General features: G+C 62.5%; 1 protein-coding gene across 20 annotated transcripts in view; it reads left to right on the top strand.

Annotated features, from left to right (window-relative positions):
* The window catches only part of RIPOR1 (RHO family interacting cell polarization regulator 1), a 160,197-nt gene extending 135,021 nt beyond the window's left edge, over positions 1 to 25,176 (top strand). For 15 of the 20 annotated variants that reach the window (XM_043495283.1, XM_043495272.1, XM_043495278.1 and 12 more), the window contains 19 exons: positions 5,362 to 5,514; positions 7,344 to 7,422; positions 7,986 to 8,009; positions 8,883 to 8,936; positions 9,262 to 9,414; positions 9,507 to 9,570; positions 10,721 to 10,764; positions 11,067 to 11,192; positions 12,157 to 12,305; positions 12,861 to 12,990; positions 16,192 to 17,004; positions 17,481 to 17,620; positions 19,720 to 19,894; positions 20,311 to 20,446; positions 20,654 to 20,815; positions 21,142 to 21,300; positions 21,873 to 22,284; positions 23,047 to 23,137; positions 24,241 to 25,176. In XM_043495283.1, the coding sequence (XP_043351218.1) occupies positions 5,362 to 5,514; positions 7,344 to 7,422; positions 7,986 to 8,009; positions 8,883 to 8,936; positions 9,262 to 9,414; positions 9,507 to 9,570; positions 10,721 to 10,764; positions 11,067 to 11,192; positions 12,157 to 12,305; positions 12,861 to 12,990; positions 16,192 to 17,004; positions 17,481 to 17,620; positions 19,720 to 19,894; positions 20,311 to 20,446; positions 20,654 to 20,815; positions 21,142 to 21,300; positions 21,873 to 22,284; positions 23,047 to 23,128 (3,055 nt within the window). In that variant the 3' untranslated portion in view covers positions 23,129 to 23,137; positions 24,241 to 25,176. Of the gene's footprint in view, positions 1 to 5,361; positions 5,515 to 7,343; positions 7,423 to 7,985; positions 8,010 to 8,882; positions 8,937 to 9,261; positions 9,415 to 9,506; positions 9,571 to 10,720; positions 10,765 to 11,066; positions 11,193 to 12,156; positions 12,306 to 12,860; positions 12,991 to 16,191; positions 17,005 to 17,480; positions 17,621 to 19,719; positions 19,895 to 20,310; positions 20,447 to 20,653; positions 20,816 to 21,141; positions 21,301 to 21,872; positions 22,285 to 23,046; positions 23,138 to 23,576; positions 23,641 to 24,240 lie in introns of all 20 variants that reach the window. The other 5 variants (XM_043495273.1, XM_038368621.2, XM_043495282.1 and 2 more) reach the window with 3 other exon arrangements.
* The last annotated feature ends 335 nt before the right edge of the window (positions 25,177 to 25,511 follow it).

Below are 25,511 nucleotides of genomic sequence, written 5' to 3'. Positions count from 1 at the left end.
AAGGAGGAAAGGGGGACACCAAAAGGAGGAGGGGAGAGGGGAAGCAGGTCGACCACTCCTCCCCGCTAGGCTGCAGGCAGGGGAGGAGGGCGCCAAAAGGGGTGGGCTGGACGGGGGGCAATCAGGGGTTAGGGGTCAGTCACCGACACAAGGTGGAAATTCCGGCTCCTCTTGGTGCACTATGGGGGGCAGGATTCAACAACATTGAAGGTGCAGTGAAGAAGGTTGCAACTGAAATGGGGAGTTGCACAAGCGCATGGGAGGGGGCATGGACACACGGAGCGAGGGGCTAAGCGGTCTGGGGGTAGAACAGGGAAACCAAGGGGCTAGCTTCAGAGGCTGGGGCGGGGCAAACAAACAAAGGCTGCAGAAGGAAATGGGCAGGGCAGGCAAACAAACTGAAGCTAGTAAGGGGGGCTGGAGCAAAAGAGGAGGCAAAGCAAGTGGCAAATGGGGCAGGTAGTAAAGGGCAAAGCTGGGGGTTAGGCAGTCCGGGGGGGCACATGTGCCCATGTGCACTTGCACAAGTCTTTTTTAGCTGGCTGCTGCTTCTGGCCCAAAGGGTGGAAATAGGGCGTGGCAAGCCAAGCAAGCAGCTGAGTCCAGAGGCAGGAGCTGAGGCAGATGGTATACAGCCAGTGGGGGTGGTGGAGGGGGCAGCGGTGGTGGTAATAGTGGTGGGGGTTGGGGGGGACACACAGATGGATCGGGGGGCAGCTCCACACCACACCCCCCGTGTCCCTACAAACACAGTCAAAACCCCCACCACAAGAGCACAGTTTGAAAATTACTCAGTCTTAGGCCCCCTCCATGGTGGTCTGCAAAGTTTCTAGGTGCTCCCCCACTGGTAGATGGTCCTCTTCTTCTCCTCCTTGGGCTTCAGCACCTCCAGGTAGCAGACTCCACAGCAGCAGCAGCAGCTCCAGGAACTCCAGGTGGTGATCCAGACAGGCAGAAAGGACCCCTCTGAGGTGGTGGTGCTGGTGGTATCCACAACAGCAGTGGCTGGGGTCCCTCACTCCTTCTTTCTGGGGAGTGGGCTAGCAGCCCCCCCCCCCCCGGGGCTGCAGTTGCAGCAGTAGCAGCACCCAAGAGTGGGGGGTCTAGCAGCCAAGTAGCAGAGAATGGGGGGTGTCTGGCCCAGCCAGGGGAGCAGCTGGAGTAGCAGGGAGAGCTTAGGGCCTAGCAGCAGCAGGAGTAGCAGCTTCCCACCTCCCTCCAAGCTAGAAGGCTGTGGGAGAGTCGTGAGAGGGAGAGAGAGAGTCGCTCCAGGCTAAACAAATCCCTGCTACCAGGATAAGTGAAATGGCAGCTGCTCCGGGTCAATTAAGACACCTGGGGCCAATTAAGAACTTTCCAGAAGGCAGGGAGAAGGCTAGGTTGATTGGGACACCTGAAGCCAATCAGGGACTGGCTGAAACTAGTTAAAAGCCTCCCAGTTAGTCAGGTGGGTGGGCATGTCAGGAGCTGTGGGAGGAAGTTGCGCGGTTGGAGAGGTTGAGCAGTACGCACCATATCAGGCACAAGGAAGGAGGCCCTGAGGGAAGGGTGAAGTGGAGCTTGAGGAAGTGAGGGCTGCTGTGGGGGAAGTAGCCCAGGGAATTGTAAATGTCATGTTTCTAAAAGGTCAGCTACCATAGCTGCTACTATTAGGGTCCCTGGGCTGGAGCCCGGAGTAGAGGGTGGGCCCGGGCTCCCCCCCTCTTGCCCCCTGATTAATCACTGAGACTGGGAGACAACAGAGACTGTGCAAGGAAGAGTAACTTCTCCTCACCTCCCTCGCTGGCTTATGATGAAAATGGCTCAGTAGACTGTGACTCTTGTCTCTAGAGAGAGAAGGGTTATGTGGAGGGTCACAGTGAGCCTCTGAGGCTAGTGAAATCCTCTAGGAAACGCGGGACCCACAGAGGCAAGGACAGAGCTTTGTCACAGTGGATAGAAAGTTGGCTAGATTGTCGGGCTCAAAGGGTAGTGATCAATGGCTCCATGTCTAGTTGGCAGCCGGTATCAAGAGGAATGCCCCAAGGGTTGGTCCTGGGGCCGGTTTTGTTCAATATCTTCATAAATGATCTGGAGGATGGTGTGGATTGCACCCTCAGCAAGTTTGCAGATGACACTAAAGTGGAGGAGAGGTAGATACGCTGGAGGGTAGGGATAGGATACAGAGGGACCTAGATAAATTAGAGAATTGGACCAAAAGAAATTTGATGAGATTCAACAAGGACAAGTGCAGAGTCCTGCACTTAGGACGAAAGAATTCCATGCACCGCTATAGGCTAGAGACCGAATGGCTAGGCAGCAGTTCTGCAGAAAAGGATTTAAGGGTTACAGGGGACGAGAAGCTGGATATGAGTCAACAGTGTGCCCTTGTTGCCAAGAAGGCCAATGGCATTTTGGGCTGTATAAGTAGGGGCATTGCCAGCAGATCGAGGGACGTGATCGTTCCCCTCTATTCGACATTGGTGAGGCCTTATCTGGAGTACTGTGTCCAGTTTTGGGCCCCACACTACAAGAAGGATGTGGAAAAATTGGAAAACGTCCAGCGGAGGGCAACAAAAATGATTAGGGGACTGGAACACATGACTTATGAGGAGAGGCTGAGGGAACTGGGATTGTTTAGTCTGCGGAAGAGAAGAATGAGGGGGGATTTGATAGTTGCTTTCAACTACCTGAAAGGGGGTTCCAAAGGGGATGGATCTAGACTGTTCTCAGTGGTAGCAGATAACAGAACACAGAGTCATGGTCTCAAGTTGCAGTGGGGGAGGTTTAAGTTGGATATTAGGAAAAACTTTTTCACAAGGAGGGTGGTGAAACACTGGAATGGGTTACCTAGGGAGGTGGTGGAATCTCCTTCCTTAGAAGTTTTTAAGATCAGGCTTGACAAAGCCCTGGCTGGGATGATTTAGTTGGGGATTGGTCCTGTTTTGAGCCGGGGGTTGGACTAGATGACCTCCTGAGGTCCCTTCCAACCCTGATATTCTATGATTCTATGATCCCCGGAACCACCCCAGAGCTCGCAGCCGGAGCCTTCATCCCCTCCCACACCTCAACCCTTTGCCCCAGCCCTGAGCCCTCTCACACACTCTGAACCCCTCGACCACACCCCCACCACACATCACCTCCATAGTGTTGCACATAACAAAATTCATTCCGCACATGGATGTAAAAAATTAGAGGGAACACTGGTTGGGGGGATTCTTTGGTCCTGCCGTCCCAGCCTTTGTTTTCTGCTGTTGGTGCTCGAATACCTCTGGCTCAGGAGGTCGGAAGACATAAGAACATAAGAATGGCCATACTGGGTCAGACCAAAGGTCTATCCAGCCCAGTATCCTGTCTACCGACAATGGCCAATGCCAAGTGCCCCGGGGGAGTGAACCTAACAGGTAATGATCAAGTGATCTCTCTCCTGCCATCCATCTCCACTCTCTCACAAACAGATGCTAGTGACATCATTCCTTGCCCATCCTGGCTAATAGCCATTAATGGACTTAAACCTGCATGAACTTATCCCGTTCTTTTTTGAACCCTGTTATAGTCTTGGCCTTCACAACCTCCTCATGCAAGGAGTTCCACAGGTTGACTGTGCACTGTGTGAAGAAGAACTTCCTTGTATTTGTTTTAAACCTGCTGCCCATTAATTTCATTTGGTGGCCCCTAGACCAGAGATCCATGTGGGTAACGGGGCAGGGGGCCATTTGGGGGCCAGCGTGTCGAGGGTCGAGGCTAGCGTCCATGGTAATGACTCAGCAGGCCCTGTGTTCTGTGTCCTGCGGGCAGAGTGCTGCTGCCCAGCCCTGGTGGAGTGCTCAAATCAGGCCATGAGGCTCTCTGGGTAGCTGGGCGAGCTGTGGCCGATGCCTTCAGGAGGTGATGGCCTGGCCTAGGTGGTGGTGGGGTTCTGCTGCCCTAAAGATGGGCCTCTAGGCTCAGGAGCTGACCCGAGGGCAGATGAATATGTGAGTATTTGGGGATCCTGGGGGAGAAAGAGAACAGCTGGAAAGATCCACAGACATCATGTCTTGCGTAGAAATCTGGGACGAAGCTTCCAGTGGAAGGGCCAATCTGGCTGTGGGAGAGCTTTCCGAGGGCCATGTTGGGACCCCCAGTGCCTGGAGAATGTGCCGTGCTGGCCCCTCATCCTCTCTCTTGGTGTCTGAGTTATGGGAGGTTGGAAGCTTTCCATGGGCAGGGAGTCTGGACTGTGGTTCTTGCTGTTGGGTGCTGGGTTAATGGCTTGCCGGGTGTGCAGAGGTCGTGTTTCCTGTCTAAGGAGAGGCACTGAGTGATTGTGAGAATCCTGCATCCATTGTTCTCTTCCCTGCCCGTTTCTGGCATGTGGCCTGGGGTTGAGTTCTCAGTTCACTGCGTGAAGGGGGCCACGGCAGAGTCTGCAGGGAGGAATCTGGCTTCGGAACGCGTGAGCCATGACCAGCCCCGCTTCTTGTCCCAGCTAGTGCCAAGCAAACGGGCAGAGCACCAGGTCTCCTTCATGCCCAACACTCCCATGGCCAGTAGAGGAGACCTGAAATCGGAACAGGCTCTATCTAGCCACCGTGGGTGCCGCTTCCAGAACTGGGGGTTCAGAAGTGCAGCCGGAGATGGTTCTGGCGCCCACCTCAGCCCCAGGTGCAGCCACAGAGTTGGCTTTGATGGTTGGAGCACTGGTTGCTGCAGAAACTGCCCCCTCACCTGGTTCTTCCTTGGCAGTTGAGTGTTGGGGCCATGGACTCCCCCACCCTGGTTACTGAGCCCAGGTGTGTTGCCCATCAGGTCGCACTGCAATGCTCCTCTCTCCAGCGCTGGGATGTTTGATTTGGTGGCGGGGTGGGTATCTTCGTGGGTTATTAACATGCCTAGAGCGGTGCGTTTCCATGGCTGGGACCTGTGTCCGAGGCCGGATCGACCTAGGGTTACCAGCAGGTTCACCGCTGCAGACCTGGTGGTGATTGGACATGGGCACAGTGGCTTTAGCTGCAGTTCTGACCCTGTCCTGGGTGCACAGAGAATCGTGGTCCAGCCCAGGTGACCTTCCTACACCAGCCCTGCATGGCCCCGGCCCCGCTTGGCGCTGGCTACGGTGGGGGAGTGTTAAAGGAGACGGGATGCCTGCCACTGTTGGCATTGCTACCACCCGGCTGTGAGCAGGGCTTGCTGCTAGCAGCTTTCCTCACCCTGACACTAGCCCAGCAGTGGCAGGTTCACACCGAGCCATGGCAAGTGGGAGAGGGTGATGGCTGCTGTTTCTCCTGGCGCTTCCCCCCTCAGTGATTCCTGCAGAGTGTGGCCTTGTCCCCTGGCGCTCAGCTCCTGGCACGGGGCAGCAGGGAGCTTACCCAGCCTTCTTGTGCTTCCTCCCCTCAGGAACCTGCCTCCCTTCAGCACACCCACGGTGTCCAGGAAGACTGGCTCCCGTGTCAGGAGGATGTTCTCCATGTCCCACAAGTCCCCCCCTCCCAAGGTGCCGCAGCCTGACCGGCTGGACGAGGTGTACGAAGCGCTCAAGAAGGGCCTGACGTAAGTGACCTGCCACATGATGCCCAACCTGGCTGCACAGGAAGGGGAGCAGACAGCCATGCAGCTGGATGGCCCCTAGCAGGGGCGTGTGGGAACAGAACAAGGGGCGCCCAGCTCTGCACAGAGACACGGGGATCCCTGGGAGGGCCCCGGACGAGCCAGTTCCCCTGCCCGGGGACTGGACGGCTGTGCCATGGGGCTGCGGACAAGATTGATTCTTCGTGGCTAGGCATTACCTGCCCCATGCCAGGCAGTGGCCACGGGAGAGCCGAGGGCGGGCTGCTGGGCCCAAGTGGCTGCTCCAGAGAAGCTGTGCTCCAGGGCAGTCCGAGCCCCAGTGGGAAGGGAGGGCACCAGCCCAGCCCTGTGTCAATCTCCCCCTCAGATGGCTGTGAGGAGCTTGGCGGGGTCTGCGGGCCAGGCGGGGTGCACACAGCAGGGGTTTGTCACCAGCCCTGTGATTCCTGTTACTGGCTTGCTCGGAGGCCTGTTTCCTCCCTGCTGAGTGACTGTGAGAGCTGGGTGTGGCCGATGGGGGAGAGTGAGTTGGGGGGGGTGCTGGGCATGGCTGGTGGGGGCTGGGGCTGGGTGTGGTGAAGGCTGGGGGAGCGGGGGCTGGGCATAGCCAGTAATTGGATGTGAGTTGGGGGCAGATAATCTGGTGCCCTGGGTAAACTTGTATTTTGGCACCCCTGGCCCCTGCAGGCACCCCTCGATCACGTCCCACCCCTATCCCATCACCTCTGGGCCTCACTGCCTCCCCACAGTGCTGGGGGAAGGGGAGCCAAGTGTGGCCTGTGGGTGGGGGCAAGCTGGGGGGGCTGGTGCTGGGCATGGCCAGTGTGGGGGAGGGAGTGCTGGGCATGGCTGGTGGGTGGGGCAAGCTTGGGAGGCAGGTGCCAGGCATGGCCAGGCGTGGGGTTGAGCTAGGGGGGTAGGGGGACAGGTGCTGGGCGTGGGATTTAGCTGGGGAGGCAGGTGCCAGGTGTGGCCGGGGTTAGGTGCCAGGCATGGCTGGTGGATGGGGGAGAGCTGGAGGGGGCGGGTGCCAGTTGTGTGGGAGAGCTGGGCGGGTGCCAGGCGTGGCTGGGCGTGGGTTGCAGGTGTGGGGTTGAGCTGGGCAGGGGGCGGGTACCGGGTGTGTGGGAGAGCTGGGGGGGTGCCAGGCGTGGCCGGGCGTGGGTTGCGGGTGTGGGGTTGAGCTGGGTGGGGGGTGTGCCGGGTGTGTGGGAGAGCTGGATGGGTGTCAGGCATGGCCGGGCATGGGTTGCGGATGTGGGGTTGAGCTGAGGGGACAGGGGGCGGGTGCTGGGTGTGTGGGAGAGCTGGGCGGGTGCCAGGCGTGGCCGGGCGTGGGTTGCGGGTGTGGGATTGACCTGGGCAGGGGGCAGGTGCCGGGTGTGTGGGAGAGCTGGGCGGGTGCCAGGCGTGGCCTGGCATGGGTTGCAGGTGTGGGATTGAGCTGGGGGGACAGGGGGCGGGTGCCGGGTGTGTGGGAGAGCTGGGCGGGTGCCAGACGTGGCCGGGCGTGGGTTGCAGGTGTGGGATTGAGCTGGAGAGGGGGCGGATGCTGGGTGTGTGGGAGAGCTGGGCAGGTGCCAGGCATGGCCGGGCGTGGGTTGCGGGTGTGGGGTTGAGCTGGGGGGGCAGGGGGTGGGTGCCGGGTGTGTGGGAGAGCTGGGCAGGTGCCAGCATGGGCTGCAGGTATGGAGGAGAGCTGGGGGGGGTGGCACAGCCAGGAGGTATCTGTGCACCAATTGGAGCTGGGCTCTGCTGGCTGTCTCTACGCCAAGCCTGGGGGCCAATGCGGGGGGTGCTCTTGCCCGCAGAGCCTACCTGGAGGTGCACCAGCTGGAACTGGAGAAGCTCAGCACCCAGATCCGCGAGTCCAAGAGGAATTCACGCCTGGTGAGTCTGGGTCGTGCTCGGTTCTGTGGCACCGCTCTGCCCAGGCGCTACTCCGGCTCCTCCCCCTGCGCTCTGCCCGCCAGCCCTGCCAAAGAGCCCTTCCTGGTTCCCTGGGCAGGGTTTCCCCAGCAGGCCCTGCTCCCACAAGGGAGCTGGAGAGGGGATTGTACTAGGACCAGCTCCCCCAGGAGAGGTAGGAGTAGCGAGTCTGTGTGGGATTACAGTGCTGGCTGGCTGGCACCCTGGTACCTCCCCCGCAGTCCAGCGTGCATGTGCAGGGTGTGGCCCTGTGGCAGCCCAGCGTGTCCTCCCGTGACAGTCCCTCCGTGTGGTCTGCATGCTGCGGTGCCTCTCCGCTGAGGTTCTGGCGCACAGGCAGTGAGCTGCTTAGCATGGAGCTCCCCGCCCCGGGGCCTTCCGTGCTGCATGTTACATGTGTGCTGTTTGCACTGACATGCTACCAGGTGCTAGCATGTCCTATGGCAGTGCCATGCATGATCCTAGTACAGGGCGTGCAGGGCCCATCTCTGAGCTCTCACCCCTCTCCTTTCCTCTTTCTCTAGGGCTTTCTCTACGATCTCGACAAGGTAAGGGGCTGGTGCTGACCAGAGCCAATGGGGGAATAGTGAGGTGGGCCCCTTGCTGAGCTCCTGATGCTGCTCCTTGGGCCCCCTACCTCCCCTCCAAACTGGGCACTCCCAGAACCCCGGGCCTCATCACCCATTCACCCTCCTCACTGGCCTCGTCAGCTCCCCTCCTCACACGGGCCTCCCAGCTGCAGCTGGGATTAGCTGGAGGCGATCGGCAGCAGGATGGTGCCTGAGGTGTAGGGGAACATGGGGCAGGCTCTGCTAATGCCTCCCCCCTTGTATCCTGCTCCGTTGCACAGAGTCCTTGTTGCAGTCGGTGCCTCTCCTGCACAGAGCCCTCAGGGAAATCCAGATGCCAGCATCCAAGGATTAACATGCGACTGACTGTGCTCTGCCCTGTGGGGGCTTTGGGGAGCACCTGGGTAGAATCTCTGGGCTAAAGGGCCTTGGACAGGCGAGTGCAACGGCCCCTCTTCTGTGCTGGTGTGGTGGCCAATGGGGGCCGGCACAGGTGTGGTTCTGCTTGGGTTTGTGCCCTGGTCATTCAGGGCCTGTCTGTCCCACATCTCCCAGAGTGGCTGGAGAGCTAGCCGGGTCATGGCCCCTCCAGTGCCCCTCGTCACTGGGAAGGCCAGATGGTTTTATAGGGAGCTAGTGGCTGGCTTGCGTGTGGGAGAAAGGTGTTCTCGGTTACATCCTCGGGCTAAGCGCTGGGCCTCCATGGGGACCCCAGCCCCAGTGGGAGGCAGCTCAGTTTCCCCGTCCTGCCCTACCCCGGGCCCCCGGACGCAGCAGCGGGGAAGCCTGTGCTGTGTGCCTGGGGCCGCCCCTTGCTGACTGCCTCTGACCCACTCTCCTGCTCGGTTCCAGCAAGTCAAGTCGATCGAGCGGTTCCTGCGCAGGCTGGAGTTCCACGCCAGCAAGGTAAGCGTGAGCTGCCTGTGGGGTGGGGGGCGCCCCTCACGTCATGTGGCTCTTATAGGCGTGGGGGGTGACATACTTCAGTGCTTATCAAAACTGGGATTACCCTGAGTGAGGCACAGCCCCCCCTCAGTGCTGCCCTGGGCTCCTGCAGCCCTCCCTGTGCTGTTCTGGGCTCCCCCTGAACCCCCCACTGCTGCCTTGGGCTTCCCCTCCAGTGCTTCCCTGGCACCTGGAGGCATTGAGATGGAAATGAGGGGAGTGCGGAAGAGCCCCCCCCAAGCACTGCGCCCAGCTCCTCACAGTGGCGCTGCGGCTCTCGTTGCAGATTGACGAGCTCTACGAGTCGTACTGCATCCAGCGGCGGCTTCGCGATGGGGCCCACAACATGGTCAAGGCCTACACCGCGGCCTCCCCGGGCAGCCGCGAGGCACGCGACAGCTTGGCCGAGGCCAGCAAGGGCTACAAAGAGTACACTGAGGTGAGCGGGGACCGGGTGCGGTATGGGGGGGCTGGGCGGGGAGGGGGCTGGAGGCTTTGGCTAACGGGTGCCCTCATCCCTCTTGTCCCCAGAACATGTGTGTGCTGGAGAGCGAGCTGGAGAGCCAGCTGGGGGAGTTCCACATCAAGATGAAAGGTAACTGCCCCCCCGGTCCTCCCCACACCCTGCTTCCCATGGGCGGTGAGTAAACCACCAGCTTGGGGAGGCTAGTCCCCAGCCAACCCCTTCAGCCTGAGGCTCTCCCCTTCTCCCTTCCCCCCCCAGAGTGCTGGATGCACCCCCCAACTCCCAGAGCACAGGGCGGGCACGCCTCCCCCCAGCTTTGGCGCACCAGACAGCACATGGCCTCCCTCCCTGCAAGCCCTGAAGCTTTCCCCTGCCTGTTAGACCACTGTCCATGCCACTCCCCCTCTCCCACCCTGCTCCCCCTCCCACACCCTGCTCCCCTTCCCACTCTCCCCACCCCGCTCCCTCTCACATACCCTGCTCCCCACTGCTCCCCCCATCTTGCTCCCCCCCACACCCTGCCTCCCCCTTCCTGCTCCCCCAAACCCCACTCCCCTGACCCTACTCCCCTCAACCCCGCTCCCCCTCCCACACCCTGCTCCCCCACCCTGCTCCCCCCCACACCCTGGTCTCCCCCTCCCACTCCCCCTTCCCGCTCACCCAACCATGTTCCCTCTCCCTCACCCTGCTGCTCCTCACCCTGCTCCCTCTCCCACACCCTGCTCCCTCTTTCCTGCTCCCCCCAACATTGCTCCCCCCAGACCCTGCTCCCCCCTTCCTGCTCCCCCTCCCACACCCCGCTCTCCCTTCCTGCTCTCCCACCCTGCTCCACTTCACCCCGCTCCCCCTCCCACACCCTGCTCCCCCCACCCTGCTCCCTCTCCCACACCCTGCTGCCCTCCCACACTCCCCTCCCCTTTGCTCCTCCCACACCTTGCTTCCCCCACCCCGCACCCCCTCATTCCGCCCCTGCTCCCATCCCCTGCTCCCCCAGGACTTCCTGCTCCTCCAGCCACCTCCCCAGGGCACGGTGCTGGTCCTGCACAGGTGGCTGGCTGCACCACTTGCCTCCTGCCCAGGCAGGCGTGGCACATGGGACTCAGCCCCGAGCCCAGGGCAGGGGGTGAACCTCGGGCCCTTGATCCTCCTCTAGCTGCGCAGCTTAGAAGAGGGGCTTCGCTTCCGGGGCAGGGAGGGGCTTCACTCCTGTGCGAGCCATGGGGGCCGGGGCCAGGGGTGTCAGCTGGTTCTAAGCTTCCCTTCCCTGCTTCTCTTGCAGGACTGGCCGGGTTTGCCAGGCTCTGTGCTGGGGACCAGTATGAGGTACGTGGGGAATGCAGCTGTCAGCGAGCGGGGGATGGGATGGTGTCGCTGGCAGAACCAGCCAGTGAAATTCTCCCGGGAGGCAGAGGGGACCCTTGGGCAGCTCCCCCTCCTTAGGGGACAGAACGAACATGCCACCGAGCCCCATCCTGGGGACCTGCAGCTCCAAGCCCTGCTGCAGGGAGACACGTGGGTTGGACCCTGCCGGGGGATTGGCTTGGAGCAGCTGGCGTGGGCCGAGAGCCAGTTGTGTCTCGGCTGAGCCCCATCTGGCACCCACCCCGTGCTCCTCTCACCCTCAGATCTTCATGAAGTACGGGCGCCAGCGCTGGAAGCTGAAGGGGCGCATTGAGGGGAACGGGAAGCAGGTGTGGGACAGCGAGGAGATGGTCTTCCTGCCCCTCATCACAGAGTTCCTCTCTATCAAGGTACAGGGGATCCTGGCCGCCTGAGCACAGCAGGGTCAGGAGCTGGGTGGGAAGCAGCCCCATCCTGATCTTCTTCATGGGCAGGAAGCACTCGAGTAGCTGACCCCACGCCCAGGCACGTGCTGCTGCCACAGGGTTCGTCTGCCGGTAGGGCTGCCACTGCAGCTCCAGCTCTTTCCATCCCGGCGCCAGGGGGACCAGCCCTCGCCAGGCTCCGAGCCAGCTGCTGCTGTGCTGTTGGCTCTGGCTGGCGCAGCCTGTGGGGGAAGGTAGCTACCGCTCACTCCCTTGATGGCTTTCTCCAGCCACAGCCACCTTGGCACCTTCCTTTCCCAGGGTTACACCCGCATCGGGCAGCAAGGAGTAACCTCGGGGGATGCCTGAGCAGCCGAGCGCTATGAGAGCCAGCCATGGGTACCATCCCCCAGAACAAGCAACCCCGCCCTGTGGTCGCTGGGCCAGGCCCTGGGCTCTGCTGCCTGCACGGGGGCCCTCGGGCCATGCTGTGGGCATGGGCAGAACAGCTGCCAGTGGCATCCAATGCTCCCAGTACCTGCTGACTCCTGCTGTGCAGTGCCCGGCCGTTGGCAGAGCTGGCGGCTGCTGGCTCATGAGACTGGCCCCGTGGCAGGCAACACACGGGGCTCTGCCAGAGGTGGCAGGTTCGAGTCCCCCAACACGTTCTGCTGTGTGGATGGATGCGGCCGCTCATGCTGAGACCCAGCCCTTGGGAGCTGCAGCTGCTCTGCTGCCCCGGGCACCCAGTGTGGGTGTGGCCTCTCCCCAGGCCAGCATGGGTGGCCTAGATCCCGGGGATCAGGGATGGGGCAAAGAGCAGAGTCTAGAGCTTCCAGTGACCTGACTGTAAACGTCGGGTAAAACCCTGCAGCCCCAGCTCACAGCGGCTGCCCGACATGCCCCCTCTCCCAGGCACTGGCCTTAGCCCCTCCTTCTCCCCTGCCAGGTGACAGAGCTCAAGAGCCTGGCCAACCACGTGGTGGTGGGCAACGTCTCGTGTGAAACCAAGGACCTGTTTGCGGCGCTGCCGCAAGTGGTGGCTGTCGACATCAATGATCTGGGCACCATCAAGCTCAGCCTGGAGGTGAACTGGAAGTGAGTGGCCTAAGGGAGTGTGGCCAGGGGGGCTAGCTGGGCTAGTGTGGCCTGTCTGCCCTGGGGCTCATCGGCCCTGCTGGGTGCTCGCTGTCCCAATGGCACTGCCCAGGGGATCCAGATTGGGCAGGCAGGCCCCTACCTGGGCAGTTGGCCCATGGCCCCTCCGACAGGGCACGGTTCCATCGGCAGCACTGGGGACTCAAGGCAGCTGCACACCTCCTTTGCTTTCCAGCATTTGTAGCTAACCCCGCAGCCTTCGCAGCCTTCGGGCAGCCTGCCCAGCTTCCCTCCCCCGTGCCTTCTCCTGGGCTTCCTGCCCGCCCCTCCCTCTTCCCTGCTTGCTGTCGCTTTCTGCAGCTCGGTGCCCGTGCCAGAGTCAAAGCTCAGCGCTGCTACCAGCCCCTGCTTCTCCCTCGTGCTGCCCATGGCACAGGGCACCAGCGCTGCATGTGGCAGGAGGATTGGGAGCCCAGCTCCAGTCCTGAGCCCAGCGGCCTCCCGCCTGCAGTGCCAGAGCCCCCACTCCTCTCACCTCTGTGCTCTCACCCCCAGCCCCTTCGACAAGGACGATCAGCCCTCAGCTGCCAGCACGGTCAACAAAGCATCCACTGTCAACAAGCGATTCTCCACCTACAACCAGAGCCCACCTGACACGCCCTCCCTCCGGGAGCAGGCCTTCTATGTGAGTGCGCCTGGCCCGGGACGGGGTGTGCCCTGCGCAGGAGCTGGGGGCCGGAGAGCGCTCCAGGAGGGGCCCCTGCATTCTCTGAGCCGCCAGCAGGGTCCCCCTTGGCCCGTGTGTGCCCAGCGCCGTGGTGTGTCCATGTGGGAGCGCAGGGCTCCCCTGTGCTCTGCGTGCGTTGCCTGTGGACCATGCCCAGGTCAGCCCCAAGGGGACGTGGCCCTCTGGGCTGCTGCTTCATTGATTTGTAGACATCCTGTTAGGGCCCCCTCTCCCCAGTGCCAGAGCTGCTGCGCCCTGAGGCTGGCAGATGGAGTAGCCAGGCAGCCCCAGCAGCTGGCTGAATGGCCCCTCCGAGATCCCCTCCCCCCACTGATGGCTCCCTCTTCTCTCTGCCCAAGAGCCCGGCGCAGGCAGCCTCCGACAAACCCGTGGGGGCCTTGCTGGACATCATCCATGAGACGCTGCTTGAGAAGCTGTCTCGGAGCTGCTCCTGCAGTGAGGGCTCCTCGGTCCAGCTCGGGAGATGCCCGCAGCGGGGCCGTGTAAGTTCGCTGGCTGGGGCCAGCCCATAGTTTAGCCTGGGTGGTCTAGTTACCCCAGATAGCACTAGCCCATCCGTAGGTCCTGGCTTTGGGAAATTGTCGGACAGGTATTCCCAGCCCCCAAACTGCTCCCTGGCCGGAGCAGCTGGGGAGTCTGCTGTCTCTGAGCCAGGGGGCTGGCAATGGCCTGTAGGCTCCAGGCTGAGCAGGGATCCGAGTGTGAGGGGAAGCCTCATTCCCCAGAGGCCCATTCAGGTCCTTGCAGCCTCTCCCTGCATGGACAAGCCTTCGCTCTGAGTCTGCCCTGGATGTCCCAGGCCAGAGATGGTGCAGTAGCTGCTTGCCATAGTTATAGACCCTGCCCCCTTGCCCTTTCCAGCCCAGTCTGTACCCAGAGTGAGACGGGCCTCCGGCCTCACCGTTCCTTGCCCAATCTCCTACTGCTCATGCCAGCCCTGCCAATGGGACCCATTGCCCACACTGGGGTGGCTCTGGGGCTGCCCGCTGGGGAGGTTAGGGGCTGGAGGAAGGGCACAGAGCAGGAGCTGGCAGCCAGGACTCTGAGTGGGGTGGAGCAGTTACAGCAGGGTTTGTACTCCTGGGCCCTTGCCCTCTCTGTGCTCACTTACCCCCTTAACACTCCCCATGCCCTTGGACTGGTTCGCTCCGCTCCATAAGGCATGTGGAGAGCCTGGCAGAGCAGGGCTGAGGGAGGCCAAGGGCAGGGGATGGTGCAGGGAATACCCTGGAGGAGGACACAGCCCTGCGTTGATGGAATGTCCCCTCACCCTCCGTGGGAGCTGAAGCTGGGCCCTGTGCTGGGGAACGTGGGCACTTGCATGGCATGGAGAAGTACCCGAGGTGGGAGGTGTCTGCACAAGGCTCTCGTGTCCCGTCGTGGCTGTGGGGCAGCTCTGGGGCGTGGGGGTCTGGTGCAGGCTGGGCACCAGAGTATACACTGCGTTGGCCGGCCCAGCTCACAGTGTGGTGCTGAAGTGCCCGGGGCTGTGCTGGTTAGTGCCAGGCGGAAGCTACGCGCCTGGCTAGCCTCTCCCTCCCAGGCAGCCTGTCGGGGCCCAGGCGATGTGACAGGGACCCTGGCCCGGAGCCTGTAGCAATGACCTGCGGACGGGACCCTGCCAGTGGGATGCTCCCCTCACCACCAGGGGGGTTTGGTTTGGTCTGAAGCCTGCAGGGGGCTGAGCTCTTGGCTCCCACAGCCCTGCCCAGGGGGGAGCTGGCTGGGACGCTGGGGGTGACATGGAGTTGGGCTGGGCTGGTGTCCTCACAGCGACTCTGCCCTGCCCCCAGGCAGCTGGCAGACCCTGGGACTCAGCAGGGTGGGGGCAGATGGGGCCTGGGGCACCGGTGGGATAGGGGAGCTGCTGAGGGGGAAGTGGGAGGTGGCTGGGACCCCAGTGAGCCAGTGTGAGACCCTGGCAGTGGTGGGGGCAGGAGGCTGGAGAAAGCTCCATGTGGGCTGTTGGTTGCCAGTGGCAGTGGGGCTGACGTGAACCCCTGGTGAGGGAATGTTGGTGGCTGTGAAGGTGATTGGTGGGGGTGGCCGTGGCAGGTAGTAGTGTGGGGGGGGGGTCGGAGGCTGGGTATGGAGTTGGCATGGCCGGGGTGGGTGGGTGTGGCTGTGGTCAGGGCTGGGTGGGGAGTTGGCAAGGTGGGTGGGCGTGGCTGGAGGCTATGTGGGGAGGCTGTGGCCAGTTGCTGGGTGGGTGTGGCTGGCGGCTGCATGGAAAGGCCGTAGCCAGGGGCTGGGTGGGTGTGGCTGGCGGCTGCGTGGGTGGGCGTGGCTAGGGGCTGGGTGGGTGTGGCTGGCGGCTGCGTTGGGGAGGGTGTGGCTAGGGGCTGTGTGGGTGTGGCTGTGTGGGCGGGCGTGGCCAGGGGGTGGGTGGGTGTGGCTGGAGGCTGCATGAGGAGGGTGTGGCCAGGGGCTGGGTGGGTGTGGCTGGCGGCTGCATGGGGACGGCGTGGCCAGGGGCTGGGTGGGTGTGGTTGTGTGGGTGGCTGTGGCCAGGGTCTGGGTGGGTGTGGCTGGGTGGGCGGGCGTGGCCAGGGGCTGGGTAGGTGTGGCTGGCGGCTGCGTGGGGAGGGCGTGGCCAGGGGCTGGGTAGGTGTGGCTGGCGGCTGCGTGGGGAGGGCGTGGCCAGGGGCTGGGTGTGGTGTGGGTGGGCGTGGCCAGGGGCTGGGTGGGCGTGGCTGGCGGCTGCATGAGGAGGGCGTGGCCAGGGGCTGGGTGGGTGTGGCTGGCGGCTGCATGGGGAGGGCGTGGGCAAGGGCTGGGTGGGCGTGGCTGGCGGCTGGGTGGGCGGGCGTGGCCAGAGGCTGGGTGGGCGTGGCTGGCGGCTGGGCGGGCGGGCGTGGCCAGGGGCTGGGTGGGTGTGGCTGGCGGCTGCATGGGGAGGGCGTGGGCAAGGGCTGGGTGGGCGTGGCTGGCGGCTGGGTGGGCGGGCGTGGCCAGGGGCTGGGTGGGCGTGGCTGGCGGCTGGGCGGGCGGGCGTGGCCAGGGGCTGGGTGGGTGTGGTGTGGGTGGGCGTGGCCAGGGGTTGGGTGGGCGTGGCTGGCGGCTGTGGGGCTGGTCGCTGGCAGTGGGGCACGGCTGGGCCGGCGGCGAGGGGCCTGCTGATGTGCCGTGTCTCTCTAGAACATGCTGCGGCGGCAGGAGGAGCTGGAGAACGGCACGGCTTGGTCTATCTCCTCGGAGTCGTCGGACGATTCCTCCAGCCCCCAGCTGTCAGGCTGCGCCCGCCACGCCTCCCAGAAGCCCATTGTACAGCCTGAGGTGCAGGCCTCCGCCCCCGCCATCGAGATCGCTTTCTCCCAGCAAGAGGAGGCGGGCGCTGCAGCCGAGCCGCCCGGCCGGCAGGAGGAGCCAGGGGGTGAGAGGAAGGAGATGGTGGCCAATGGGCACGTGCCCTACTCCCGGACTCTGAGCCACATCAGCGAGAGCAGCCTGGACGTGGCAGTGGATTGCAGGGAGGGCCCCAGCGCCCACAGCAGGGAACCTTCACCAGTCCCCCAGGACCCCAGCACCAGGGAGCTGTCTCCCCTGGAAATGGACGCCCTCCCCGAGGCGTCAAACCCACCAGCGCCCTGGGCAGGGCTGGACATGGGCCCGGAGGCTGAGTCCTGTGGGGCCGTCTCTCAGGCCAAGGCCTGTGAGCCTGTGGTGGGGCGGGCGGAGGCTGCTGTGTGCCAAGCTCTGGGGCCGCAGGGACGTGAGGTCTCCCCGGGCCAGCCGGTGGTGCTGCAGCCGGTCTCAGAGGAGAGGAGGAGGCTGGCCCCTGCCTGGCTCTCACCCCCCAGCCCAGCAGAGGTGCCAAGGCCCAAGCCTGTGGACTGCGGCCTGGAGGAGGCCATCGGCTCGCTGGGCTCGGCCCTGGACGACTATCGGGGACAGTTCCCCGAGCTACAGCTGCTGGAGCGGGAGCTGAAACGCCTGGAGGAGATCCTCATGGTAAGGGGGCAGCGGCAGGGTCCCAAGGATGGTGCCAGCCCCACAGCAACCATGCAGGTCGGTGCCCAGCTCCTCCCCTTCCCACATGGGGCAGTGAATGTCCTGGAATGGGGACACTGGTTCATGGGCTCTGTTGTCACGGTTCCCCTGTCCTATGCCCGTTGTGTGCCGGTCAGATGGGGGGCAGAATGGGTTACATCATGGAGAGTGGGGTTGGGGGAGTGTGGCCAGGTCCCAGGGATGACAGGCAGGAGATGTGGATGGGCAGGGAGTGTGGCATTTAGAACCAGCTGCACCTGCCGCAGTGTGCCCACAGCCCATCATCCTGCCATGCCCAAGGCCCCTGGTGGAGCAGCCCAGGCCCGGGGGCCATGGCACGGGTCCTAGCTGGCACAAATGCCAGGCAGCAGCAGCTGGCCAGTGGCCCGGGGACACAGCCTGCCCAGCCTCCACACTGTACTGTGTCTTCCCCACAGCACAAGCAGGGCGTCTTCCTGAGCCGTGCCTCCAGCATCAGCCTGACGGTGGAGCACGCCCTGGAGAGCTTCAGCTTCCTCAACACCTCGGACATGGACGACTCGGAGGGCTCGGAGGAGGAGGGCAGCCGGAGTGAGCGGTGAGCCGGGTGGGGGTCTCTCCCTGGGGCACTGGCACCCACTGCCTCTGTCGAGGAGGCCTGGGGCAGGGCAGCAGAACATGGCTCTGTGTGGGTCCTGATCCCTGGCACTGACCCAAGCGCCTGGCCTGGCCAGTTCCCTGCATGGGGGTCAGCCAGGGCCCCCGAGAGGGGCTGGGCCACATGCAGAAATGATCATTGAGTTCAGGGAGTGAGACCGCGAGGCGCCAGGTTCGATCCCCGTTGCCCACGCCACACCCTGGTACACAAGAGTTTTGCTGTGGCTACCATCCCCTTCGATGTGCCCAGGAAGCCCAGAGCCTGCTGGCTATCGCACCCTGGTTCTCAGCAGCAGCTCCCGGGGCATGTGGAGCATGTCGTGCCCTGGGAAGGCCCTTGCCTCCTCCGGCCAGAGGGGTACTGCAGGGGGGGCTGGGAGTGGAGGTGGCGCCTCGGCTTCGCCACCGGGGCGCTGCAGAGCCCGTGCGGGGCCCTAGTCCTCAGCTAGCCACACTTTGGACAGGATATGCTGCAGCAGCACCACCTAGTGGTCAGGGACCTGTACTGCTATCCGTATTCACTCCTTCCCCCACGCCGGTTTTCCAGAGCTGGGGTGGAGAGGGAAGCCTGTGGCCCAGCTGCTGTCCCCTGCTCCCCCACACTCCAAGATGTAGGGGGCTGACTCCTTGAGGGAAGGAGAAATGGGTCTGAAACCCATCCAGCTCCTTGTCCGCTCTAAACCACAGGGATCTACAGGTCAGACTTGCAATGGCACCTGGAACCAGGCTCTCTCCCACTCTGGGTGCTGCTGCATAACACGCTCCTCAAAGGCCTGGGGGACTGTTAGAAGAGAGTGTGAAGCCCAGGACGCCTGCTCACAGGGCAGCAGCTGGTACCCGAGATGAGAGCAGAGGCCCCGGATCCTGGGTTCTGTGCTCACAGGGCAGCAGCTGGTACCCGAGATGAGAGCAGAGGCCCCGGATCCTGGGTTCTGTGCTCACAGGGCAGCAGCTGGTACCCGAGATGAGAGCAGAGGCCCCGGATCCTGGGTTCTGTGCTCACAGGGCAGCAGCTGGTAGCGGAGGTGAGAGCAGAGACCCTGGATCCTGGGTTCTGTGCTCGCAGGGCGGCACCTGGTACCCGAGATGAGAGCAGAGGCCCCGGATCCTGGGTTCTGTGCTCACAGGGCAGCAGCTGGTACCGGAGATGAGAGCAGAGACCCTGGATCCTGGGTTCTGTGCTCGCAGGGCGGCACCTGGTACCCGAGATGAGAGCAGAGGCCCCGGATCCTGGGTTCTGTGCTCACAGGGCAGCAGCTGGTACCGGAGATGAGAGCAGAGACCCTGGATCCTGGGTTCTGTGCTCGCAGGGCGGCACCTGGTACCCGAGATGAGAGCAGAGGCCCCGGATCCTGGGTTCTGTGCTCACTGGGCGGCAGCTGGCACCGGAGATGAGAGCAGAGGCCCCAGATCCTGGGGTCTGTTCCTGGCTTCTCTCTAATGGGGCTGGCATTGCCCGCCCAAGGGGCCTGAAGGGCTCAGTCACTAGGTGCTAGGTGCGCTGGGGGACCTCAGCTGCCCCCATTGGAGCTGCCCTGGGAGCCTGGGGGCAGAACCCACTCTAGCAGGGTGAGAGCTCCCCAGGGCACTTTCCACCCACATGGCCGGGGCCGTCTCCATGGGCTCCCATCATCACTTCTCGGGTGTGACCCCAAGCGCCCAGCCCCTGGAGTGCCCCACCTGCCACCTGGCTCTCCGTGCAGAGGGACCTGCTGCCCCACGGCTGGGCCTGTGTGTCAGGGTTTGCATAGCACCCGCTGTCCCATCCCCAGTGCAGTTGGGGGTGGGGATGAGCTTGTGTGTCGCCTGCGGGTTCAGCAGCAGCAGGGTGCTCAATAGGGTAGGTTCTACGTAAACCATGGCTCTTTTTTCCCTTCCTTAGTTGCAAGTTTACCTGCAGCAGAACTGGAAGGATTTAACCCCCAGCCCTGGGAGCTGGAGGCTGTTCCTCGGAGCAGGGCAGTTGGCGCCTGTATCTGAGGTCGGGGGGGGTCCCCTTGCTTTGAGGGCATGTGTTTACTTGTCCCCCCATTGCTGCAGGAGGGCTGGCGGGACCCGTGCTGTGGTCGGGGCTTTGGGAGGCTGTGAGGCCACAGCCGAGGACATTGGCATGTGCAGCAGCTCTGAGGGCAGCTCTGACCCCATGAGCACTGGCAATGAGTTCCTGGACAGGGCCGTGGTCCTGCACCTCAGTAACTGCAACCACTTGCTGCTGGTGAGTGTGTGGAATGGGAAGTGGTGTGGCGGGGGGCATCTGCTGGCACGCGGGGCTGCAGCCTCCCTGAGAGCTCCTGCAGAGTGGGGGGGTGCTGGGGCGCCAGGCTGGCCACCTCTGACGTGCCTGGGAGGGGTGGCACTGGCGCTCAGCCAGCCTGGCCAGCCCAAGTACCGACTCACCCTTGGCCAACACCAAGGGACGCTGCGGGCTGGCATGAGGCATGACAGCTGCTGCCCCCGACTCTGAAGGCAGAGCCTGGGAAGACCCCAGCTCCCGGTGTGCCATGCAACGCTCAGTGACAGCTCCCCAACAGGCATGCTGGTGGCTGCGCAGGACAACCCAGGCACCCCCAGTCACTGACCCTGCTCCGCAAGCAGAGCAGCCAAGAACACTGACGTGTCTGTAATTTGCAGAAACTGGGCACGTATGGGCCGCTGCGGTGCCGGGAGATGTACGCCCTGGACAAGCTGATGAGGGAAGCGCAGGTGCTGGAGATTGTCTGCCAGCTGACGGAGGAGAAATCGGGAGCGGCCAGCGCTGCAGCAGAAGGTAAAGGCCCTGGCACAGTGCCCATCCCAGGCCCACGGACGGGCGCCACGGGGCACTGCCTGCAGGGCATGTGCTGGATCAGAGGGCTGGGGCTCACCAATAGTCGTGGTCTCAGTGCTGGTGAGCGAAACCTGCCCCAGTGGTGGCAGTGCCAGCAGCGTGTGCCGTGCTGAGCGTAGAGGGCCCTGACTGTGTCTCTGCCCACAGTGGTGCAGTTCTCCACCCGGAAAGACGGGGTGCTGGCCTTCTGGGACCGCTGCGTGGAGCAGCCCGATGTCTACACCTGCTCTGTGGAGAGGTTCCTGCACATGCTCAGTGCCCAGTATGCAGTGCCCATGGCTGAGCGGCAGTTGGGCCTGGCAGACTCGGGTGAGTGCAGACTTGGGGCCCCTCCAGAGAGGGAGGGATGTGAGCCCTGGGCAGTAGCTCAGCTCCGATTGGCTCCCCCTCCCAGGCTCAGAGCGACTCTGAGAGCCGAGAAAAGAACTCCGGAGTCCTGCCTCCCAGTCCTCTGCTTTGGCTAGCCCATCCCTCCCCTCCAGGAAATACCAGTGGTGGCAAAGCACCAACCTGCGGGAGGGGGCTGTCTTGGTGCCAGAGGGTGCCCCAGAGGGCCTTGGGACTTCGTGCCAGCGAGGTGCCCGGGCTGCTGACAAACCCTGCCCCGGGGCCCTGACCCGGTGCCCTCCCTGCAGTGTGCGTGAAGCTCGTGGAGGATGTGTTGGCCCGGCGGCTGCCCAAGCGGCCTGGGAGCAGCCAAGGTGAGCAGCTCACCATCTTCCAGTACTGGAGCTACTTCGAGTCACTTCCTGTGTCTACGCTGGATGCCTACATCGTGGAGCTGGCTGAGGAAGGTAAGCGCCTCATAGCAGTCCCCTCATAGCTCCGGCGTTGGCTCAGGCGGGGCGCTGGTGCGGTTCCCCTGCTCTGAGTCATTAGATGGCCCAGCACCCACTGTGCCAGTGCAGCAGACAGCACCAGATTGTCTCTAGCGCCTGCCCCTTCCAGCTCACCTGCAGGCCGAGGGAGCAGGGCAAGACTGAGCCAGGCTGTGTGCGGTGGCTTTGTGATCCCTGCCCAAGGTGCAGTGGGGCTGGGCTGAGCTGTTCCTGTGGGCTGCCAGCCCCTGCCGGTGTGCTCAGGCCTCTTCCCTGGCTCGTTCTCCCTCTGCCCGTGGATCATGCAGTGCGGCTGGGATATGGCCCCCAAAAGCGCGCTCTTCCCTGCCAAGCCCAGCTCTCCCAGTGGTGCAGGGCGCCTGCCTTCCTGTCCCTCTGGTCTTTGTATGAGCCAGGCAGGTGGGAGTGAAAGCCCGGCCCCGCAGGGCACAAGTGGGGCTCGTCCCTTCCCAGAGGGACTAGCCCAGCCTAGAACTCAGGGCTCCCCCAGCTGCACTGTGGCTGTTCTCACACACCCCCCCCTGCAGTGCTGCTGACCCAAAACCTGAACTCGGACGACCAGGATGTAGTGCTGAAGGCGCTGAAGCGAGTGCCCGAGAGCCGGCTCAAGAAGGACGGGCTGAAGGCCATGAGCTCGCTGCTCATCAAGGGCAACAGCAAAGTCATCAGCGCTGTGTCCGCCCAGCTGCGCAGCCTCGCCGAGAACCCCCGCTTCCGGGAACGGGTGAGCGCCCCAGGGCCCTCGCACCCCTGGCTGGGAATGGGGCTCAAGGGGAGGGAGGCAGAATGGGGGCGGTACCAGCTGCTCTCAGAGGCTCTTTCCAGCCCTGGGGTGCTGATGTCTGTGTCCCCCAGGCTCTGGTGTGGTACTTGGAGCAGCTGGAAGATGAAGAGGCGCAGATGCGAATTGCCAGCTGCGCAGCCCTGGGGTGTCTCAAGGTAAGTGCACCCCTCGCACCTTGTCTGCATGGGGGTTGATGGCAATGAGCAGTTGCTAAGGCCATGCCCCTCTCGCCGCTGGGCCACTGTGTCCATGGGGGAATGACATGGGGCCCAGGCTAATGCAGCAGAGGGGAAATTGCCCAGATCCCCCCTGTACCCTGCTGCCGGAGGACCTCAGTGGCCTCCTCTCCTAGGCACAATGGCAGCAGCCTCCTGCTTGTGCTGGAGTCTGGGGAGCCGGGGCAATGGCTGAGTTCGTCCTGTGTGGGTGGCTGTGTAGGTGAGGGGAACCAGAGAGGGAGGCAGTGGAGCCCCAGCGAAACTGATGGGGACAGGCAGCAGCAAGGAGGTGGCCTATCCCCAGCCTGGAGCAGAGGAGAAGCCATGAGATGCGCCCGCACAGGGGAGGAGCCAGGAGGCAGCTCCACCCACCACCTCTGCTGGTCGCCTCGGCAGCACTAAGGGCAGCAGGGAGCGTGGGAGGCGGGGGCACAGCTGGCCTAGAGCAGCCCATGGGGGACCCTGTCCTGGCTGACTGCCTGCAGGGGGCAAGTGTGGAGTACTGGGACTGATCCCTGTGTCCCTTGCTCTGCCAGAACTGAGACAAGACCACAGAGATCTTGTTCCCACCCTCTACCCATCTTCCTGGCCTCTGCCCTGTCTGTGCTGCCCCTCCCGCAGTGCTCCCCGAGGTTGGGAGTGCAGCCAGGGCATGGAGGATGGGCACATGCTCAGCGCTGTGTTGGCCTCTCCCGGCAGGCCAAAGAAAGCATTGAGCAGCTGGTGTATCTCTGCCAAACGGACAAGGAAGACGTGCGGGAGGCAGCCAAGCAGAGCCTGATGCTGTGCGGTGAGTGCCCTGCTGCACACCCGGGGCATGGAGCGGCTCCTCTAGGTGGCACCAAAACCAGACTCTGCTCGCGCCCCCTTGGCACATGGCTCCCATTGGTACCGTCCCAGTGAGAGACAGGACCTCCCAGTGCCATACAGCTGGTTCTGGAGCTAGGCTCCCTGGTCCTGTCCATGCTAGACCCTGGCTGCAGATGAGGGCACAGTGGACCAGCTGGACATGTCATAGGCCTTGGGTCCATACCTAGCTCCAAGTGCTGAGGCTTGCCATGCTGCCAGGGCTTCCCACCTCACCTGCTGCTGGCACCACCTGTGGGCCTGGCCAGAGTGAGAGCAGATGCAGGCCCCTAACCCAACAGCATGGTCCCCTGGCTAATGTCGGCAGGTGCTCTGAATATGTGACATGCTAAGCGTCATTGTTATTTATGATCATTTATTAGATAGCACTGAGAGAACCATCTGATTGGCTAACTAGGCTTCTGGGTCATGCCAGCAGCTGCACAGGTCGGGACGTGTAGGCCAGATTCGCTTCCACTCCCCCACTCCTGCTGCTTTGCTCACGAGTTTCTCTTGTTTTGGACCCTGTCAGCCACGCCCTTTTAACCTGTGTCTTTGCTGTGTGTGGAACCCCAGTTCTGTGGCCCTCCCCGAATGTGTCGGCACAGTGTACAGAACCTCAGCCCTGCTGGTGTGTGCATGTGTGCTGCCCCTAATGGCTGCAGCCTGCACAGGCTCTGCCAGCTCAGGGAAGTTCCCCCTTAGCTGAGAGGGGCTGGAGCTGAGCCCCTGGGTTCCATCTGCACGCCCACATGGGCATCGTTCAGCTGGCAGCTAACTAACCGGATTTTTTATTATTACACTTTACACTGAATAGAAAAGCCCTTTAGAAGCCTGAAGCCAGTCATGTGCATCAGCCCAGAGCGCTCAGAAAGATGCAGGCTGAGCAGAGGGAGCCAAGAACCCTCTGCTCTCCTGACTGCTATACTGGGGCTCCAGCTCGGCTGGGCCAAGGCCTGTGTGTGGAGGAGACTGGGAGGTTTAGAGGGACCTGGGAAGGGAGCCTGCTGAGGGGCTGGGGTGACTGACCACGGCGTGTGATTGCAGGGGAAGATGGTAAATCGGCTCACCGGCGGCTGGAGGAGACTCTGAACAGCTTACCAAGGATCTTCGCACCAGGCAGCATGGCCAGCACAGCTTTCTGAGACACGCTGGCACTAACATACTTGTGATCCCTTTGGGGTGAAGGTACCAGGGAGCTGCTGAAGGCTCACACAGCCTGGGCCCAGCTCCCATCCCTTGGGAACATGCAGCAGTATTAGTACTTCCCTGCCAGCCCGACACACCCCACTCACTGCCTTACAGAGCACAGCTTTCCCTCCCCCCGGCGCTGTGCCAGAGGGGCTGCTGAGCACACCACCATGGAGAATTGGGGCTTTGGACGCTCCCCTCCCCTCCAACTTGCTTTTCTGTTTCAACTTGCTAGGTGGGGCCAGAGCTTGTGCGCCTCTGCTGAAGATTGGGTTGGCACATGAAGTCTGCACTGGGACTCCTTCCAGTAGCTCACAGACAGCTCAAACTTCCCCAGCTGGACATGCACTTTGAGGCAATGTTGTTTCTTTCTGGGAGCTCCCTTTGCTGTGGGCATCATCCTCCTTCAGCGCCTGGAGCCCCCGGGACTCAAATAAAACGAGACATAGATATTAATATATTCTGCTGGCTTATCTTCTTTTCAGCTCCAAGTGTCTCCTGCCTCCCCTGCCCCTGCGTTGGCCGCAGGGACCCCAAGCTGAGCCTTCCCCTGGTGTTAGTCGTCATTTTTAAAGCAGGGTGGGGGACAGGAGCAACGGAGAGAGGGGACCGATGGACAGAAGCTGCCACCTTTTTGGTTTATTTTATTTTGTATTTACCGAGTTTTGCAGAAAAGCAAAAGCAAAAAAATCTTTTCTATAAAGTCTCTATAAATCTATATATAATGTAATTACAGAGAATGGCTAATTTTGATTTTAAACCAGAAATAAAAATAAACCTTTAATGAGCAAAGATGTCGCTTTGTGAGAGTTTTGCTCAGGCAGAAGTAGAGGCTAGTAGTTAAAGCAAGGGGCTCGGAGTTCAGCAGCATGGTCTTGGGAGCAGAGCAGGGATTAGTGACCTGGGAAAGATCTATGCTTCTGCTTGCCCACTTCTAAAATAGGGATGCCAGTCTTCCTCGAGATTAGCTTGTTAGAGCACTTTAGGATCCTCATTCCTAGAAATGTGAAGTGGTTGGTCCCTCCCCGCTTGGAGATACCCCTCAGCACCCTGCTGGCTGTGGGGCAACTGAAGGAGAGATGCTTTGGAGGGGAGCAGATAGCAAGTGCGTTTTTTCCACAATGCAG

The sequence above is a fragment of the Dermochelys coriacea genome, chromosome 12 (genome assembly GCF_009764565.3).
Source record: "Dermochelys coriacea isolate rDerCor1 chromosome 12, rDerCor1.pri.v4, whole genome shotgun sequence".
Taxonomy (NCBI): Eukaryota; Metazoa; Chordata; order Testudines; family Dermochelyidae; genus Dermochelys; species Dermochelys coriacea.
This window is presented reverse-complemented; position numbering and strand designations above follow the sequence as displayed.